The 20,782-nt window shown below is 42.8% G+C and overlaps 1 protein-coding gene across 1 annotated transcript in view; it reads right to left on the bottom strand.

Annotated features, from left to right (window-relative positions):
- RAB43 (RAB43, member RAS oncogene family) overlaps positions 1–11,355 on the bottom strand; it is a 28,307-nt gene extending 16,952 nt beyond the window's left edge. Inside the window, exon 1 of the mRNA XM_074198394.1 lies at positions 11,137–11,355. Coding sequence (XP_074054495.1) covers positions 11,137–11,340 — 204 coding nt within the window. The 5' untranslated portion in view covers positions 11,341–11,355. The remainder of the gene's footprint in view (positions 1–11,136) is intronic.
- Between the last annotated feature and the right edge of the window lie 9,427 nt (positions 11,356–20,782).

Below are 20,782 nucleotides of genomic sequence, written 5' to 3'. Positions count from 1 at the left end.
CAGAAAACTGTTCCCAGGACAACCCTTGTGAAAACTGGTCACACTGACCCAAATAGAAATTGCTATTTTTCATCACCTCCTAGGACAAGATGAATCAGAATTGGGAGTGTCATTTGTGACCTGAGTCTACCCACAAGCTTTTTGTGGAAATCTGTGGAAATTCCACTTCTCCAGAGATGGACTTCCAACTACCACCGGCCAGAGGATTAGGTGTAGTATGTGGCCATTTTCTGTTCAGCTTCTGGCTTCACTAATTAAAGGGCAAAGGCCTCTAAGGAAACTGAGGTAACCGGCCAAAGGTTCTAAAAGTTCACCATATCTTTGGGACAGGCCATTCTATTGTTGCAGAGGAAATGTTATGAGAGTAGAAGGATTAAAAACTTTTATGTTATCTTGTACCTTGTACACTTCCTCTGCATCACTATCATTTGGGAGGCAGCAATGCTGTTTAAAGTTTTGCCTTCCATGTAGACCTCTCCAACATTCATCCTTATCAGTAACTTAGACTTCAATGTGACTAATTCTTCAGGGCTCTTTTCTGAACAGATGCTATGAACAGGAAAGAAGGGACATTTATTCATAAGTCAAGGCCCAAAGGTCATTCTTTGGGGCAATATGGTGGAATGGGAGTGACATTTGTGAATTTGTCCAGGGCTGAAAAGTTCCATTTTGCGTCCTTACTGTTTGACCTAGAGCAAGTCACTTTATTTTTTACATTTGCATTCTCTTTAACTCTTTAAATACTTGTTGTTGATTTCAACCCCCAAAACCTGTTTCTGCCAAAATCCTACTTTATTCCATTTTACCCACCCAAGGAATTTCAAGGTTGCCATGTCATGGCTAAATGTTAATGTGTACTCTTCTAACAAGACTCTCAGTACCATGACAAGCCAGTAATTCAACAAATGGATACATACACACAATTTTTGACCAGTTGTCTCATCTATAAAATGGGGATGATAGTACCTAGTTCCCAAGATTGTTATGAGGGTCAAAAATTTCTAAAGAACTGTGTAAACCTCTGCATAAATGTTATTATTACTACTCCCCCCAAAAGAGAGAATTTAATATAAGAGAATATACTAATATATATCACTGGCTTTGAGGTCGGAGGACTTGAATCTTTTATGCGGGGGCTCACAAATATTCATTATGATCACATAATTTCTAGTCTTGAATTTAATTTGTACAGAATAAACTTACTGATCAAGGTCCCAGAGCAAATTTAGGTCTTCAAAGGTTCAAATCCAAAGTTTATCCAAATGGATAAACTGGGATGGAGTTAATTTGCAAAATGAAACAGAAAACAGCAAAAAAAAAAATAATAAAGAGGCAGTTAAGTGGTACAGTGGATAGAGCATTGGTCCTGGAGTCAGGAGGACCTGAGTTTGAATCCAGCCTCAGACACTTAATACTTACCTAGATATATGACCTTGGACAAGTCACTTAACCCCACTGCCTTGCTTAAAAGCCCCCCCCAAAAGATGAGAATGGAAAATGATGAAAAAAAATAATCAAGCCCAAACACTGATAAATACACAGTGATAACAAGCAGTAGAGCAAAACGTTTAGTCTTTTCTGCCCATGGAAATTAAAGCAAAAATAAAGTTTTCAATTGTCTGGAGAGTCCAACATATTTCTCTGGCACTGAATGAATGAATGTCTAATGATGGCAAAGACCCAAAATTGTCTAACATAAGGTGTTTCTGACTACAGTGGTATTCTTTTATAAAAATTTAAATTTTGTTTTTCCAACCATATGCAATGATAATTTTTAACCAATCCTTTTTTTGCAAGTTGAGTTTTACATTTTTTCTCCCTCCCTCTCTACTCTCCTCACCCTGAGAAAAAGCAATGATAGAAGTTCTATATTTATAATCATGCTAAAAACGTAAGAACGATATACAATGTTATTCTTAATGCCACATTACCTTAAATAATTTTTTTTTTTATTTTTCAAGGCAGTGGGGTTAAAGTGATTTGCCCAAGGTCACACAGCTAGGTTAATTATTAAGTGTCTGAGGCTGGATTCAAACTCAGGTCCTCCTGACTCCAGGTCCAGTGCTCTCTGCACAGAGCCACCTAGCTAGCTGCCCAATGAATAAAACTTAAAAAAAAATGAGCAGGAAAAGGAAATGGCAAACTACTCATTATCTCCGCCAAGGAAACCCCAAATGAGACCCCCACAAAGAGTTGGACTCTAATGAAAATGACTGAACAAATACACTTAAAAGACTTTAGGAATTCTTGGTCATAGGGAGAAATGTCCATTCATCAAATATAAACCAGTCATGTTCAGAGTCTAAAAAAAGTCTATTTTAAACAGAAAAGGTCAATATTTTCCCCTCAAACTAGTTCATTTACCATGTTATATATCAAGAATTTTTAGAAGCAGACTTAACATCAGGGGAAATAATTTTTGTCCAACTTCATAATTTTATACAAGTAAATAGAGGTCTACAGAGATGAAGTGAGTTGCCCAAGTTCCCAAAACCAAATTCAAAGGTAATATCTTCATTCTAAGTTTAGAAACCTTGACTCTTAACAGGAAACACTTATGAGCCATAGACATTCTACCAAGTTCCTTTTCTGATGCTGATTGTGGTGGCATGGAGGGAACTCTGGATTCCAGGAGAACAGGTCCTATTTGCCACAAACCAGTATAGGGCCCAGGGATAGACACTATGATGCCAGCTAGTCTCAGACCAGTTCAGTCAAAATGAAATTTTTTGACCCACAGCCCTTAAAAGACCATCTGTTAAGATGTAAGGTTCATCAGATCAGATTTAGAGCTGGAAGGAGGTTTAGAGAGACCATCTAGTCCAATCCCCCCCCACCATTTTATAAATGAGGAAACTTAAGCTCAGAGATTAGGTTTGCCCAGTTCCATGGCTGGAATCACAGGCAGGCTTGTGATTTTGTTGAAAGATGGTATGTACACAATAATAAAAATTACAAAGCCTCACTATATAAAGACCTCACCCAAACTCACACACCCAAATAGATGTTGACCTGTACACCTTGGGAGGTCCCTGGGACACCTGAAATCATCTTTGGAAGTTAAAACAAAATGCTAACAATATTCTTCAAATGTTGCTCAAAGTTTATCTCTTCTCTACTCCTTTCAGCTATAGAACAAATGATGCAGACATACAAGGACTGCATATGATTTTCAGCTACAAATGTATATTCCCTAAAGGAAAAATTTTACCTATCCTATTGATCAGACTTGTTTCTCTGGCTATAAGTCACTTCATCCTCAAAAGATTTTCCATAATTTGCCACTGACCAGAGTTTGCGATAAATGAGATTTAAAAATTCTTAATGTTGTGGAGCCCTACTTTTTCCTACCTGTCCAAACATATTTGTTTACTTGAGAGGGATTATGCAGAACTCTGGATGGCCAGCAGAGTTCCCCACTAAATGCTGGGAATCCAGCAACAGGGCAGCCTCTCTTGATTAAGACTTTAGGTGATTAACATGGGATTTTATCAAGAGGAAGAGTTGATTGGACTTGGTATAACCTGTAAAATGGGCTCATTGAACTTCTTAAAACTCCTTGAAATTATAATGTTGTCCTGAATTGGGAAATCTCACTCCAAAATTTTCAGATAGAAATGGTATTTGTTCTTTTAGGTGTGAACAGTCTAGGACACTAAAAAGTTAGCTAGGGGGACATGGTCACACATCTTATGCCAGAGGTAGGATTCATATCAGCCATTCCTTACTCCAATGTTCTACCTTTCTCTATATAAAATGTAAAATATGGTTGCATTATTTTAAAAAAAAATTGTCACCTTTTGAAAAATCCCATCTTGCAGAATATCTTTAAATAAAATTATAATATCTATATATTTAAACCTCCCTGTTTCACTGCTTTAAATTGTGCCAATTCTTTTGATATGGAATTATTCATTTTGGTGGGTGATTTTTTTAATTGGGAGGTTGATGCATAAATTATTAATCATACTGCTAGTAAATTTTAAGAGTCAGATGGTAGTGTTAGACTTGGGGGAAAAAAGATCTGGGCTTCAAATCCCACTCAGATAAATACTAGGAATATGATCAGAATCACTACCATCTCAGCTTCAAATCTCTTATCTCTAAAATGTGGATAATTACAGTTCTAAGGATCAAATGGAGTGATGTGTATAAAGCATTTTGTAAAGATAATAACAAAAGGCACAAATGTTGTCTTATTTGATGTTCTGGGAGGGCACAATGGGCTTGGAGTTGAGATCTAAGAGGTCAGTTCCAGGATGTGTGACCCTGAGAACAAAATCTCTTAACTCAGTTTCCTCATCTATAAAATGAACCTGGAGAAGGAATGACAACTACTCCTGCATCTTTGCCAAAAAACCTAAAATGGTCAATAGAGATGGACAAGACTGGAAAACCGAAACTGGGAAGTAGATATTCTTACCGTTTATTTTATATCTGAGGAAACAGGCTGAGGTTATGCTCCTTACCCAGGATCACACACTGCAGTTTCTGGGGCAGGACCTGCACTCATGTTTTTCTGACTCCAGGTCCAAGCTATCTTGCCTATGATGAGGAGTTGCCTGAGGCTCACGTAGCTAGCTGACTTATTCAAGGTCACCCAGCTGGCAATTATTCAATCTTCTCAGATAAACAAACTGCTTAAGTATTCAGCCATATTATGTTTGCACACAGCACTATTAACAAGAAACATTTCTTATCTGTTCATTCCAAAGGTCCAGCCCGACCTCTTTAAAAACTACTGGTAGTTCTTGTTCTTGAAAGCCATAACAATATTTTTCAGTCTGATCATTTCCCCAGTGGATCCTGGAGGCAGTGGAGGGGATTTTGGAACCAATGTCAGATATCTGGAGTCAAAAGCCAGGATTCTTTTGTGGCCTGAAATTCCTCTTTTGTTCAATGAGTCCATGGTGCTCATTTTTCAAAGTCCCCTCAAATCATCTCATTTTCGGTTATCCTGGTCTCAGACAGGCTTTGAAGGAATTAAAAGGTTCCTGCTGTGAGGGCCCTGATAATATGCCCTTGATCTGGCATAATAAGGGTCACAAACTCCAAGGTGTTGTTCTGAATTGCATCTGCCTAAGGAACTAGCTGCTTGGCCCTGGGCAAGTCATTTCACTCTGTTTGTCTCAATTTCCTCATCTGGAAAATGAGCAGGAGAAGGAAACCAAAGACTGTCTTTGCCAAGAAAACCTCATATGGGGGGTCAGAGCTAGACATGACCGAAATTCTTAATAGAGAACTTTGGGGGGGTGGAAAGTGCTCCCCTGGTACTCAATTCAAGAGTTGTCCGGGGTTCTAAAAAAAATGACTGTGACTGCAGCAGCTGGTAGCACAGTGGATAGATTGCTTATCACAGAACAGCCAGGTGACACAGTGAATAGAGAACTGGCCCTGGAGTTAGAAGGACCTGAGGTCAAATCCAGCCTCAGACACTTAAGTGTGACCATGGACAAGTCATTTAATCCCATTGCCTTGCAAAAACCAAAAAATTAACAAATGATTAGTATAATATAGTGGAATATAGTGGGCTCTTATTTACAGAGTTTATTTTGTATATATTTATATTCCCTTCCATGCCCCTCTCAACCTCCATATATCCTGAAATTCAAATACTTGGATTCAATCCCACCCTTCTGACAAAACTATTGTCATTCATGCCTAAGTCATCTTCAGTCAGCCTCCACACTGGGTATATGGTGTTGATCTGCATTGGAAGGAATTTTTCCACTGGACACCCATGAAAACTAAAAGTCTGATGGAGCTTTGTAGACATCATTGTTAAAAAACTATCAATGCAGATTGTTCCAGGCTCTCTGCAACATAAACCAGGGATTCTTAATCTTTTGAGTCATCAACTCAATAGCCCCATCTGCAAAAGCTTTGGACCATTCTAGAAAGAATACTTTTAAATGGAAAAGAAACCAATTTTTTTGGAAATGTAATTTTCAAATTATTTTACAATTAAGAAAGGTTTTAGAGAATTGCAAGGAATCCTGGAGAAGTAAAATGTGTGATCCTCGGTCCAGGGTCACATGTGAGGGAAAATAGTACTCAAACTTAGGTTATCCATTATATCACATTGCTTCCTATTTGACAGATACTTAATAGAACTGTTAACAAAGCCCAAAACTGAAGTGATATACTAATTATAATTAATATATACACACACACACACACACACACACACACACAAACTCTTGTATAGCCAAGACAAAGTAAAGCAGCATTACTAAAGTCTCAATTATAGTTCACTATATAGAAACCATTCTCTACTAAAGAGTCATTTATGGAGTGACTTAAAGAGCTGACAAAATAATTCCCCAGAATAATTCTTGAATACCACCCCATTCATGGATAAAGAAACTGAGTCTACTGGAGTGACCCAAGATAGGTGTAGACAGCTAATAAGTAACTAAAATACTTAAGTCTTCTGGCCCTTCCCAAGTCTCTCCTAGGCTTTGAGGTTTTTAACTACACAATGGAATCAATATAATGATTAGGAATTGTGAGATGGACAAAGATATTTGAAATACTATGTGTGGGAAGTTTTTCCAGTTTAAGATTTAAAAAAAGAAAAAAAAAATGAAGGGTCCCTCTTATAAAAATTTGAGTATCAAGTTTTTTGTTACTCCAAGACATGAGGTCCAAGATTCAAGTTCAGATTTGGTCCCTAATGAACCATTTGACCCTTGGGCAAGTCATTCAAAACCCAAGTCTGGGTTTTCTTACCTACAAAATGGGGATCCTAATTGATTTACCTATTCCACCAGATTGAGAGGAAAAAATAAAACCAATGTGTTGCTTCCAGTGAAATTTTCAAAGGCTTTCTAATATTGTACTCAGTTTATGGACAAAGTTATTTTTAAGTGGCTTCAAATCACTGTATTAACTATTTCCAAAATGGATTAATAATTATGCTTGAGAATTATTCTTTTAGAGACTTGGGTTCTTCTATTTTTGCCATTGTACTTAATAGTAGGCAAAAAATAAGCACTGAATAGTTGTTTTTCTTGCCTTTATAATGGATCCAGGAGGGAAGGAGAAAGAATTGGGAAAAAAGAGAACAAAATTGAGTTGGGGGGGGGGGAGCCTGTTCAATTGAAAAATTTTTGAATTTTAGCCCACTCAGGGTTAAGAAAGGCCGTACAATCATCTTATTTCTTTTACTTTTTAAAATCATGGCCTATATTCCCAACATTGTGGTCTGGCAGGTGTTAAACAGTATCTTGTCTTCCTTGGTTTAAAGTGAGGCAGAACTAAGGAGCTAACTGCCTACACTTCTTTTCCGGCATGTATATCAAATGTTTCACTTTCCATTTGACATAGGCCCCAAAGAATGATTTATTTTGCAGATGATGCAGACAGAATGGTTTTTGTTAGCCAGCTCTTAAAATAACAGTATATATTTTCTAACCTTTTTTATTCCAAACCAAGACACAACCATAATTTCATAATAAATGGAAACCTACAACAACAAGAGAGGCAGGACTGGTACCAGGAAGACTACAAATTTTAAAATTCTACCTTTAACCCCAGTCTCCCCACCCCAAGAGCCTATTACCAGAAGATGACAAAACTTGGTGATCATTCAGCATAGGAAGAAGCTTTGAGTATCCCCTTAAAACTAGAGGCTTCCTCAGGGGATATCTGAGATTGAAAAAAATATGGATACAGATCCATAAAGTTCTTTCCTTAATGTATTAAATGTCTGCCCTGTGCTTTCTGAAAATATTTTATGTAACAGACCTTTTGTCTTCTTGCAGATAACAGGTCAGTTAGTAGCCTGGGGTGGGGGGATTTAGATGCAGTTTGAATTTCAAAAGGATGCCCTGATTCTCCCACAATGCAGTAAGAAGGAAGATCACAGTAACCTCACAATTTACCCTAGCCCAAGAGATCTTTGCGAAGTGTTTTTGGCTAAGTTAACATTTAATTGTCTTTGTATTCCTTTTCTAACAGCAATACGTGGGGCTAAAGCCAGCTGATTCTAGCTCTAGTAGGTTGGAGGTTGAGCTCCTAGAATGTAGACTTCATCTGAACCCAGTATTTTCCATTTTACCAATTACCAGGATTAGCCTGTACTTCCCTCTTTTCCTTCAACTTTAGTTTTAAAAAAAAAAACAACCTATCAATTACTTAAATCTATTTTTCCTGACCTTTTTGTTTTTGTGAAGCAATGGGGGGGATTAAGTGACTTACCCAGGGTCACTAGTATTAAGTGTATATGAGACCACATTTGAACTCAGGTTCCCCAAATTCCAGGCTGATGCTCTCTATATAGCACCACCTAGCTGCCCCTATTTTCCTGACTTTTTAAATGGGGTGCAGTGAAAATGACTGGAAAACCTGGAAGCTGCATGGGATTTAAGAGGTAATCTAGTCCACCTCCCATTTTACAAGTCAAGCAAAGGGTCAGGCCAAAAAAAGCCAACCCAAAGACAAATTAGCCAAGGATGTAAACTAGTTAGTCACAGCTAGAACTTTTAAACCATCCTGATTTCTAGTCTAGGTTTAAAAATTATTTTTGGTTCATCATCCTGAAACTTTCTGTGTCTCAGGGTCATTGATTCTCAACAGAAAGGCTTATTGTATAGGGTCAAGGAAGCATGGAACATTGTGTTGGCCTGGCCCAAGGACATATCCCAGAAGCGTTTTCTTTTTTAAATTTTAAATTAAATTCTGAGTTTGTTTCTCTTGTGAATTGCTTCCTTCTCTTAAAAGTCAAGAGCAGAAAACAATAAAAAAAATTTGTTCATAGAGACTGTAGACTTGGCCCAACTCCCTCATTGTTTAGATAAAAATGGGGTCCAGAGAAATTACAGTTTACAAATGAAAATTCCACATCCAAGGCTCTTCCTGCTTCACTTGCCATTCCAGTTAAACCAGGTAGCCTTGGGTACTTCATACCCCTGGGCCTCTGGTTGTCCATGTATAAAATATGGAGATAATTAGCTAAGGTCACGTCCATTCTTAGAGTTCTTAGGTACTCTGGACCTTCCCCTTTTTAGATGGGTGACAAGATCTTCCAGTGAGGAAGCTCCCTCTGGCAATGCAAGTCAGCATCAGTGCTGAAAAGATCTGAAGACCCCATCTACTGAGAGGTGAGTGACATGACCAGGGTCACCCTTCCAGTATATGCCAGAGAAAAGACTTTCACTTAATATCCTAAAGTAATTAGGGCTGAATACAAAGAAGCTATCAATGACTTTTAGATGAATAAAATGGGAAACTCTATAAAGACCATGGACCAGGCTTTGAATTCAAAGTTGTTTCTACTGGGCAACATTCTAGATCATAATATTTAGAATAAATGTGATAAAATGAATGAGATAAAATGAAGACTCCTAATGGAGACTTATTAGGAAAAGGTTAGAAAGTAGTACACTTTGCTAATTGAAATTAATTTCAAAGCCAATAATTTCTGAGCAAGTTTCTTGGTTCTAACATTCAATGTGAAGTTTTGGATGAGATATTTTTATTGAATATATATTCAATAAAATTTCACACTGATCATACCTCTGATGATCCCCAAAGATTCAGGTTTTCAGACTATCAACAGGTATTTTTTTAAAATTTCAAGATCATGAGAAACAGAAATAACTAACCACCTGACTTGCATTAACTTGAGCTCTGGGGCATAGTACACCAAGAACTCCCCTCTTAAGTACAGGCTGTTATCACTGACAGGTAAACAGGCACATCCTGCCCAGATCCCCAGTCAGCCACAACCGTGGTGTACAGTCTCATGAGGCCACCACAGATGCTTGCTGAGCAGGCAGGCAGTCTGGGAGATGGAAACCACCATCACTTTACCCGTATTTTTTGACACTTTGCCTTTTTTTTGCCCTGCACCCTCCACGCCCCACCAGCTGGCACCTTGCATGTAAATGTCCACCTGAGGTGGAGCACCAAGCCCCACCCACACCTACATCCAAAACACCTGGATGGGCCACCTGTTCCAAAGGGAAAGTCACGGATCATTTCTTAAAAGTTAGTCAGCAGTTTTCCACAGCTGCCCCCCCCCACTAAACACACTAGAGAAGTAGGGAGATTGAGAATTCCTTGAACCAAGAACAGTATCTTCTGCTTCCTTTGTGACTCCTACTAGTGTTCCCAGCCCTAGGGTCACAAAAATACTATTGACTTACATATTTTATCAAAGTTTCTATAAGGAAGAGGGAAGCCAGATATCATCATCACTTTTTCCCAGAAACAAAAACAGAGCTCAGTACTCTGATCAAGGTCAGCAATGAGCTAAGACAAGGCCCGGGTGAGCTGGACAGTGATTTTAGATGGACTATTTAGATAAAGGCTTGTTTAACCAATTAATCAATAAACATTTGTTAAAGCTTCTATTCTGTGCAACAGTGCTGGGGGCTGGGAATACAAGAGGGCCACTCGGAGGCTGGGGTCTTAATCTGTAAAATGGGCCCCCTGCTCTCCGCAGGCCAAAGGGGAACATGGATGGAAAAGTGTTTTGTGAACTGGAAAGCCTCGAGTGAAGGTGAAATGTGCCTGGGACAGTGCAGCTCTGGATTCGAATCCGACTTCAGACACTCAGTCACCTAGCCGTGTGACCCTGGGCAAGTCACTTAACACACAAAATGCCACTGGGAGGGGGAGGGGTGGATCATCCACTTCTGCCTTCAGTTATCGGGTGCTTTTCTGACTTTTACTCGGTTCAGGGGCCCTGGACTCTGCTGCATTTTTGTTTCTAGGTTTCGCTAGGCACCGGGGTTAAGGGAGTCGCCCAAGGCCACACGGCTAGGTCGGCATGAAGGGTCTGCGGCCGGATTTGAACTCGGGTCCTCCGGACCCCAGGCCGGCGTTCCGGCCGCCCCATCTGCTTCTGCCGATCCAGAAGCCTCAGTCGGGCAGTCTCCGGGGCTCGGCACACGCGAGCCCCCGGGGCGCGCCGGCCCCACTCCCGAGCCGGGCTCCGCGGCCTCGGACTGGCTTCCCGCCCGCGCCCCGGGGCCGCGGGGCCGGCCTCCGCTCCTCCCCTCCCGCGGGGCCGGGCTGGGGCGCAGCGCCGGAGGCGGCCTCCGGCGGGGGCCGGGCCCAACAAAGGCGGCCCCGGGCCTCGGGCGGGCGCGGCGCGGCCCCGGGCCGGACCCCCCCCCCAGGCCCCACCTTGACCCGCTTCCCCTGGATCTCCAGCGTCTTCATGGTGAAGTCCACCCCGATGGTGCTGCCCTGGCGCTCCGAGAAGCTGCCCGTCTTGAAGCGCTGCACCACGCACGTCTTGCCCACGCTCGCGTCCCCCACCAGCACCAGCTTGAACAGGAAATCGTACTGCTCGTCCGGCTCCCCCGGGCCCGGCCCCGGCCCCGACATGGCCCCGGCCCCGCGCGGGCGAGCCCCGGCTGCGCGAGGACGGCGGCCGGCCGCTGCTCTCCGCCTCCGGGCGCCGCGCCGCCGCTCCTCCTCCTGCCGGCGACGTGGAGCCGCCGCCGCCGCTGCCCCTCTGCACCTGCGGCTCGGAGCCCGCGAACTGGCGCCTCGCGGCCGGGCCCGGCCCCAAGTAGGCCCGGCCCGCCCCGGCGCCGCCCCCGAGCGGGCCCGCCCCGCCCCCACAAGTAGGGCCGCCCCCGAGCGGGCCCGCCCCGCCCCCACAAGTAGGGCCCGCCCCCGAGCAGGCCCGCCCCGCCCCCCACAGTAGGGCCCGCCCCGCCCCCACAAGTAGGGCCCGCCCCCGAGCGGGCCCGCCCCGCCCCCACAAGTAGGGCCCGCCCCCGAGCAGGCCCGCCCCGCCCCCACAAGTAGGGCCCGCCCCCGAGCAGGCCGGTCCCGCCCCCACGTAGGGCCTGCCCCGCCCTCCCCCGCCCCCAAGGGGCCCGCCCCGCCCCGTCCCTGTCCCCACAAGTCGGGCCCGGGCACGCCCCCAGCCCGGCCGGCCCCGAGCTGCACCGCCCCCTCCCTAGGCCCCGCCCCCACGGAGGTCCCGGCCACGCCCCCAGCCCGGCCCCGAGCTGCACCGCCCCCTCCCTAGGCCCCGCCCCCACGGAGGGCCCGGCCACGCCCCCAGCCCGGCCCCGAGCTGCACCGCCCCCTCCCTAGGCCCCGCCCCGCAGGCCGCCTCCCCCGCGTCATTGTCTCCTCCCTGCTGCCCCGCCCCTGCTCGGCCCCGCCCCCACCCTTAACTTCCCTGCAGCCCTCCTCCGCGGGGCGGACACTTCTGGGCCCCCCTGACCCCCGGCACCCCCGGCACCCCTGCCTCTCCTCCCTCCGCTCCGCCCACTGCTCCCCTTGGGCCGCGTTTAGCTGCTGCTTCTCCCCCTCCCCCTTTTCCTGCCTCCAGGGGGTCCCCCTCACACTAGAGGAGTGCGGGGGGGGGGGGTCTCTGCCATCCGCGGAGAGCTTTAGCCCCCCACCCCGGTCTAGGTTTGTGGGCCCACCCAGGGCTGTCTGAACTCCCGGAGTCCAGCAGGGACTCTAGAATCATCTGCCCCCCCCTTAATTTTACCTAGAAGAAAACCCAGGCCCAGAGAGAGGGAGGTGCCTTGCCCGGGCCGGACAGTGCGGGTCCGGCCCGCTGACCCCAGCCTGGTCTTTCCTCTTTGATTCTCGAAATCTCCGGGGGAGCAAAACTCTGGGGCCGCAGGGAAGCCCGAGCCCCGTTGCAGCTTCACCCCCGGGCAGGCTCCAGCAAAGATTCCCGGGCAGTCTGCCAGCTGGATGCCAGTCCTTCCTCAGTGCCCGGCTGTGAGATGTCAAAACAGCCCCTGCCTTCAGGGCGCTTCTCCTCAAACTGCCCAGATGAGCCCTGGTCACCTCTACATTCTTGTCCTGCCTTCATCAAATTGCAGGGACAATCCCTATTAAAGTTGAGCTCAAGGCCACCTTCGATAACATTTTAGAAACAATCCAACATTGCCATTTTTCTATTATAAAACTGAGAACTAAGCATTTTGTTTTAATAATTGAGTCAGTAGCACTTACATGTTTATCACAGCGTCTTGAAAATAACAAATATTAATTTAATAAATGGGTACTTAACTTTCTGGGTACTTTAGCGCCCTGGACTTTTTCAGAACACTGCCCATTTGGTAATGACTTCACTCCCTAGGTAGAAATTGTTCCCTAGCTCAATTATTTATCTTTATGAGTCCTGTAACTGTTCCTGGGGCTCAATTAGTGTAACATCCCTGCCTATGACTGTAGATTATAAAGTCAACAAAAAATTAAAATCCATCATACTTATAGCCTTGGTTCTGTGTGTGGTCTTTTTTTTCAGGAATTCCTAATCTTCCAAAATATTTAAAGAGGCTAAGAAATGAGAAAATGGCCTTGAAATCATTGAGCTTGCTGAGTTTTTTACTTTATGTACTAAGTTAGTTTGTGGAAGTGCATAATATGGAGGTGATTTATTTCAAAAGACAAACAAAAAGCCACTGAGAATTCTTTACATTTATTGACTCAGATCTAAGGATATATTAGGATTCTGAACTACAAAAGGCCTAATTACTCAGGAGTCTTTGGAAGCCTTTTCTCCCTTCTTCCTCCTTAGTGCAAAAGAAAATAACCTATTTATAAATTATCTTGAAAACCTCAATGGAGGCAACACAATTTTGAAAACAGGGAAAGATCATTTTTTGCAGCCTTCAGAGAAATGCTGAACTATGGAGGGGATTGGGGAATTCTTGGTCAAAAAAAGGTAACTGAAAGGACATTGGCAATTACTAACTCATATGCCTACTTTCCTATCATCAAAGAATTGTATGATCAGGTATGGGTATCAAACTGTAAACCCAGAAGACTGAAGAAGTCCATAGGGCAGGAATAAATCCTCAGTTTAGAGAGTGTAGGTATTGTGACTGGGTCTAAGCAGGTCAATTTTTATTTATTTTTTTTAGGCTTTTGCAAGGCAAACAAGGTTAAGTGGCCTGCCCAAGGCCACACAGCTAGGTAATTATTAAGTGTCTAAGACCGGATTTGAACCCAGGTACTCCTGACTCCAAGGCCCGTGCTTTATCCACTACACCACCTAGCCACCCCTGCATCAACCATTTTCTAAAACTATAGTCTCCTTGTTTAGAAAGTAAACTCCTAAGGGGGTTAAAGATTTAAAGATGGGGCTTGGCCTTGGTATATTCTTTTCATGCACTTTGTTCTTTGAGAAAAGTAGGCAAAATAGCATACGCGTTCCATTCCTTTCTGGATTTCGCCTTTAAAAGAAAGATTTGCCTTCCTTGCAATGGACAGGGACGCCCCATCTAAGAGTCTATACTTATCATCATCTAAAGTTGGGAATAAGTGAGCAGGCATTTGTTAAGTTCTTAATATGTGTCTGCGATTTCAAATCAAGGCCAAAGCCAGTTCTGCTCTCAAGTAGCTCACAGTCTAATTGAGGAGATCATATATAAACAACCACTATCTACCTGAACAAGATACTGGAGAGAATCCAGAGAAGAAGGCACCAGGAAGCAAAAGGTGAGATTTTTAGCTTGAACTTGGAAGAAGCCAGAAAAGGGAGAAGTTAAGGGAGAGCCTTCCAGACATTCAGAGAATTGCAAGATGGAAAATATAGTGCAAGAAACAGTAAAAGGACTTTAAAAGGAGATCCAGAGAAAGATTGACTGGTCCCAGATCATGCCACAGATCTGGAGTTCCAAATAAGGTCCTCCAGAGCCAAATCTACCCTGTTTTCATCATACCTGTCTAACTAAATAATCAGTCTCAGGTGTGGATACTGAAGTCATCTCATCCCGTCTTCCAAAGGACTCACTCTTTGACGTCAATGATTGACCAGGATGTTCCCGGTCCAACCTGCTACAGGAAGTTGTATAGGAGGACAGGAGCAAAATAAAGGAAGAATGGGAAGTGGGGATATATTGGGATTTATACCATTACCTCTCCCCCCCTTTCTAAGTTCCCTAGTAATATCCAGGGTACTACCATCCTCCCAGTCATCCAGGTCAACCATATACCTGGAAGACACAAGGAAGAAGACACTGAGCCACAAGTCAGGAAGACCTGAGTTCAAATCTAAACAGTGACTACCTAAATGATCTGGGCAGGTCACAATCTCTGTTTACTTCAGTTTTCTTAACTAGCAAATTTTACATACCTTTGGGGCGTCTAGGTGTCCTAGGGGATAAAGCACCAGCCTTGGAGTCAGGAGTACCTGGGTTCAAATCCAGTCTCAGACACTTAATAATTACCTAGCTGTGTGGCCTTGGGCAAGCCACTTAACCCCATTTGCCTTGCAAAAACCTAAAAAAAATAAATAAAATAAAACAAATTTTACATACCTTTGGGAAGAGCACCTGTGGATGAGAGTATGATGCCTTATGTGGATAGAGGAAAGAGAAGGGCAGAGAAAAAAGTAAAAAAAAGGAGAGAAGAATGTAAACTTTGCTGAAACCTCATAAGATATATTATAGTTTATAAACTAGGTTTCTTTTCTAAGGACTGTGCCACAAACCCAAATCACTCTGGCTCTCGTAAAAGGGTCAACAATAGGTTCCAATCGAAGCTCCACTATATCACTATTGACTCAGAGGGAACAAAAATAGCAATTGTTTTTCTTTTAGTCAGAAACCCTAAGGGTTTCTACAAATACACCCAAACACATACACATATGTATAGTTGGTTGCCTGATTCTTGTCTTTCTTTATCAAAAACCAAAACTACATCAATATATTAGAGGCATGTTACTTTGAGTCTGACTATGGCTTCGAATACTCACTCTACTACAGGTTGGGCACAAAAAGTCCATGTGAACATCTGAATTATTTACTCTAACTAAACTTATGCATCTCACATTTCCATTGAGGTGCTTCCATTCTGCCTTGCTCATAGAGCACAGAACCCTCTCTGATAAGACATGCTATGCTGGGTAAGTGTACTTATCCGCAGTATTCAAATTTTCTCCATTTACTGTAACCAATGGTTCAACATATGGATAGTGAAATGTGTGCTGATGGAGCACCTGGGTTTTCTTGGTGTTAATTATTAGGTCAAAATTAGCAGAAGTAGCAGAGAATTGATCCATTCTTTGTGGCATCTCAGCTTCAGAGGCTGCATGGAGGGCACAATCATCTGTAAACAGAAGATCATGCACCCAAATTCCCTTCACTTTGGTATTAGCGAAGCCTTTACAAGTTGAACAAAAGTGTGGTAGCTGACCTATGTGCTGTGTTCATCCTCAATGAAGGTGGTTGATAACATGGCTGAGGACATCATTCTTTTTTTTGTTTGTTTTTTGCAAGGCAAACGGGGTTAAGTGATTTGCCCAAGGCCACACAGCTAGGTAATTATTAAGTGTGTGAGGTCAAATTTGAATTCTGGTACTCCTGACTCCAGGGCTGGTGCTCTATCCACTGCTCTAAAAAACCTGGGAGCAAGGACACCTTGTTTGTAGGGTATAAGGTGTGTTTGGGAAAGGCCTGAGCCAACTACAACTCCAAGAAATTGTAGCATGCATAGTGGCCACACAGGCAAATAGTTTAGCAGATGGATATACACATACAGATCCACATACATATATGTATACATATACATATACATACACATACACATATACATATACATATAATACTGATACTTATGCATATATTTTATATATATGTATATATATATATATATATATACACACACACATAATTAATTTGAATTGGTTGCAAAGTCACCTTTTACATAGAAAACCTCTGAGTCACAACAAATCAGCAATTGTAAAAGATGAACCTAATTTTGAAGAACAGTTTCAAATTTGAATGTAAATGCTTGTCTTCTAAATCCCATCAAGATGGGGTGGCTAGGTTGCCCAGTGGATAGAGTACCTGCCCTGGAGTCAGGAGTACCTGGGTTCAAATCTCATCACAGACACTTAATAATTACCTAGCTGTGTGGCCTTGGGCAAGCCACTTAACCCTGTTTGCCCTGTAAAAAAAAAACCATTAAAAACAAATAAATCCCATCAAGATAGCACCTAGAGTTTGGAAGGAGAGGGTTCCCATGCTTTGTGAAGGTCTTTTTGAATAACTAATAGGGCACTCCTTTTACTGGAATGTCTATTTTCTAGCTCCTCAGCTCCATGCAGAGTTGCTCCCCCCCATCCTAAACTGGAGGCCAGTCCCTTCTTTCCTTAGACTAGTCAGAGGTAGGTAGTTTTTCAGATCCCTCCTTCTGACACTCAGAGCTTTAAAAATCCCACTCTATCTATGTGTCCATTTTGTGGATCTGACTCTCTAGCCAGGACCCTTCATGCATGCCTGCATAATCAGTGAACTTAGAGAAATATTAACTAATGTTTATATTAAGTTAATCCTGCAATGAAAGTTTTTCAATGTTCATCCATTTGCAAATTTATGAGTTCCATATTTTTCTACCATCCTCCCTTCCCTCCCCACCCCCTACCCCCATGGTGGTGAGCAGTCTGGTAAAACTTGCACATGTACATTGGTGTTTAACATTTTTCCATATTAGACATGTTGTGAAAATTATTCATAGCAGCTCTTTTCATGGTAGCAAAGAATTGGAAACTGAGGGACTGCCCAACAATTGGGGAATAGTTGAACTAATTATAGTATATGTATGTGATAGAATACTATTATTCTATAAGAAATCATGAGGAATGGGACATCAGAAATAACTGGAAAGACTTGCATGAACTGATGCTGAGTGAAGGGAGTAGAACCAGAAGATTTAACAACAACAAGGGGTGATGATCAACCATGATAGACTTGTTCATTTCAGCAGTACAATAATCAAAGACAATCCTAAAAAACTTGTGCTGGAAAATGTCATCTATATCCAGAGAGGGAACTGTGGAGTTTAAATGCAGATCAAAGCTTACTATCTTCTATTTTTAAACGTTTCTTATGTATTGTGTAGTTTTTTTTTCCTCACCAATGTTTTTTTTTTCTTTTGTTTGAATTTAATTAAACATATAGAGCCTATATTATATTGCTTTCTGTTGGGGAGGGGAAGGGAGAAAAATGTTAAACTCAAAACCTTGCAAAAAAATTGATTGATGAATACTACCCTTACATACTGGAAAAACAAATAAATAAAAATCTTATTTTTTTTAAAAAAAAGGACTGATGGTATTAGAATATTTATTGAATAATTTATTTTATTTTATTTTTATTGATTTTTAAAAAACTATATATTTTTAGAATTTATTTTATTTTTTATTTAAGGCAATGGGGTTTAAGCCCAATGTCACACAGATAGGCAATAATTAAGTGTCTGAGGGCAGATTTTAATTTAGATCCTCCTGATTCCAGGGCTGGTGCTTTATCCACTGCACCACCTAGCTGGCCCATTTCTTGATTTTTTTTTATTAATTTTTTTTTATAACATAACTATGATAGAAATGTTTTGCTTGACTGCATATGTATAACCTATATAGAACTGCTAGTCCTCTTAATGGGGTTGGGGGTGGGAAGGGAGGAAGGAAGAGAATTTGAAATTCAAAATTTCAAAAAACAAATGTTAAGAATTGGTTTTAAGGCTGCTAGGTGGCCCAGTGGATAAAGCACCTGCCCTGGAGTCAGGAGTACCTGGGTTCAAATCCCATCACAGACACTTAATAATTACCTAGCTGTGTGGCCTTGGGCAAGACACTTAACCCTATTTGCCTTGCAAAAACCTAAAAAAAAAGAATTGGTTTTACATGAAACTGAGGGAAAATAAAAATAAAATACTAAATTGAAAGAAGTAACTGGCATTCAAATGGAGTAGACAGTAAATGACTAGATACAGATAAGTACAGAATGGATATAAGGGAATTGGAGAGGGGAAGCCACTAACAACTTAAAGAACAGGTCGAGAACTCCTTTGGAAGGGAAGATTGGACCCTTGTCTGGAAGAAGTCCAAAGCCCCAGGCCCAGGAAGAGAAGAGGATATAGGGCATGGTGGGCACTGAGGACAGCCAGTGCAAAACACAGGCAACAAAGACAGAATGTTGCTTTCTTTTTTGGGGGGTGGGCTAGGCAATCGGAGTTAAGTAACTTGCCCAGGATCATATAAGATTATAAATGTCCGAGGCAGGGTTTGAATTCAGATCAGCTTGATTCCAAGTTCAGCAATACTTACTGATCCAACTCCATTGCCTGGCTGGTAACTGACCATTAGAGGAATTACTTGTTAGGGAATTCTTCCATCTAAAGGTCCCTAAAACCCTCCCAAGATAGTAATTCCTCCCACCTTGTTGTAGAAAGGCAAGACTCCAGTTATCTTATCCAAGAAAATAAAAAGATAGGAAGTTGCTAGGTGAATAGCCAGGTGCATAAGGCAAAAAGGAGTATCCAGTGAAGCTGCTCAAAATTTTGAGGTTAAGAAAAAGGATGGGGTGGCGGAGCCAAGATGGCAACAAGGGCGGATTTTGTCTTAGGCGCTCTCTCATAAAACTTAGAAACTAAGGACTCTAACTAAATTTTCGAGAGACAGAACCCACAGACTGACCCAGGGAGGCAGTTCTGCTACTCAAGGTAACCTGGAGAATAGCAGAAAGGCTCTGCTCCCTGGGGTCAGAGGGGCGGCCCGCCAGAGGGGTGGCCCGCCAGAGCAAAAGAACTTCAGCTTCCCGGAGGCAGCCCCAGGGCGCTGGGAGCCACGGCTCACAGCAGCGGGGGAGTCTCCTGAGCTGCACCCTGGGGAGCACCGGGCACAAAGTGGGGGAACAGCGGGGGACCTCTGCCAGAGGGAGCACATGAAGCCCAGCCCCCAGGGCACACAGCAAGCAGCTTAGCCAAGGCAGTCCAGATCCAGGAAACAGAAGCAGCCAGAGTCAGTAAGCAGAAGCCCCCAGGGCATGAGCCCATTGAGCTGAGGGAGGGGAGTGAAGAGAGAGAGAGACTGCTGAGCTCTGTCCTCTGCCCCAGGAACAGGACTCTGGGGCTCTGACCACATTCAGATCCTGATCCCAGTCTAGGCCCCCTCTCCCCCAGAAGAGCAGCAGGGCCCCCTCCACCTCAACCCCATGGCAGAGGGGGGCACATATGGTCATTCACAGACCAGGAGGGAGGACAGAGCCTCACACACTGAGACACTTGTGGGAGTGTCCCAAAAGCTCAGGAAACACCCCCAAAACAGGCTAAGGCTGGGAAAATGAGCAAGCAGAGAAACAAGAGGAACACCATTGAGAAACATTTTGCCTGTGAGCCCAAGAAGGATCAAAACACTCAGTCTGAAGATGAGGAAACACAAGCTCCTGCATCTAAAGACTCCAAGAAAAACAGAAATTGGGCTCAGGCTATGACAGAGCTTTAAAAAAGACTTAGAAAATCAAATGAGGGAGTTAGAAGAAAAACTGGGAAAAGAAATGAGAGACATACAAGAAAAACATGAAAATGAAGTCAGCAGCTTAGTCAAGGAAATCCAAAAAAATACTGAAGAAAAGAGCATGCTAAAAACCAGCTTAGGTCAAATGGATAAAACAGTTCAAAAAGTTATTGAGGAGCAGAATGCTTTAAAAAGCAGAATGGGCCAGATGGAAAAAGAGATAAGAAAACTCTCTGAGGAGAACAAATCCTTCAGACAAAGAATAGAACTCAGAGAAATTGCTGAAATTATGATAAACCAGGACTCAATACTTCAAAACCAAAAGAATGAAAAATTAGAAGAAAATGTGAAACATCTCATTGAAAAAACAACTGATATAGAAAACAGATTTAGAAAAGATAATTTAAAAATTATTGGAATACCTACCTGAAAGTCATGATAGAGCCTTGACATCATTTTCAAAGAATTACTACAGGAAAATTACCCTGATATCCTAGAAGCAGAGGGCAAAATAGAAATGGAGAGAATCCCCTGACCCCCCCGCCC

The sequence above is a fragment of the Macrotis lagotis genome, chromosome 8 (genome assembly GCF_037893015.1).
Source record: "Macrotis lagotis isolate mMagLag1 chromosome 8, bilby.v1.9.chrom.fasta, whole genome shotgun sequence".
Taxonomy (NCBI): domain Eukaryota; kingdom Metazoa; phylum Chordata; class Mammalia; order Peramelemorphia; family Peramelidae; genus Macrotis; species Macrotis lagotis.
Note: the sequence above shows the minus strand (reverse complement) of the source record. Positions and strands in the feature narration are given on the sequence as shown.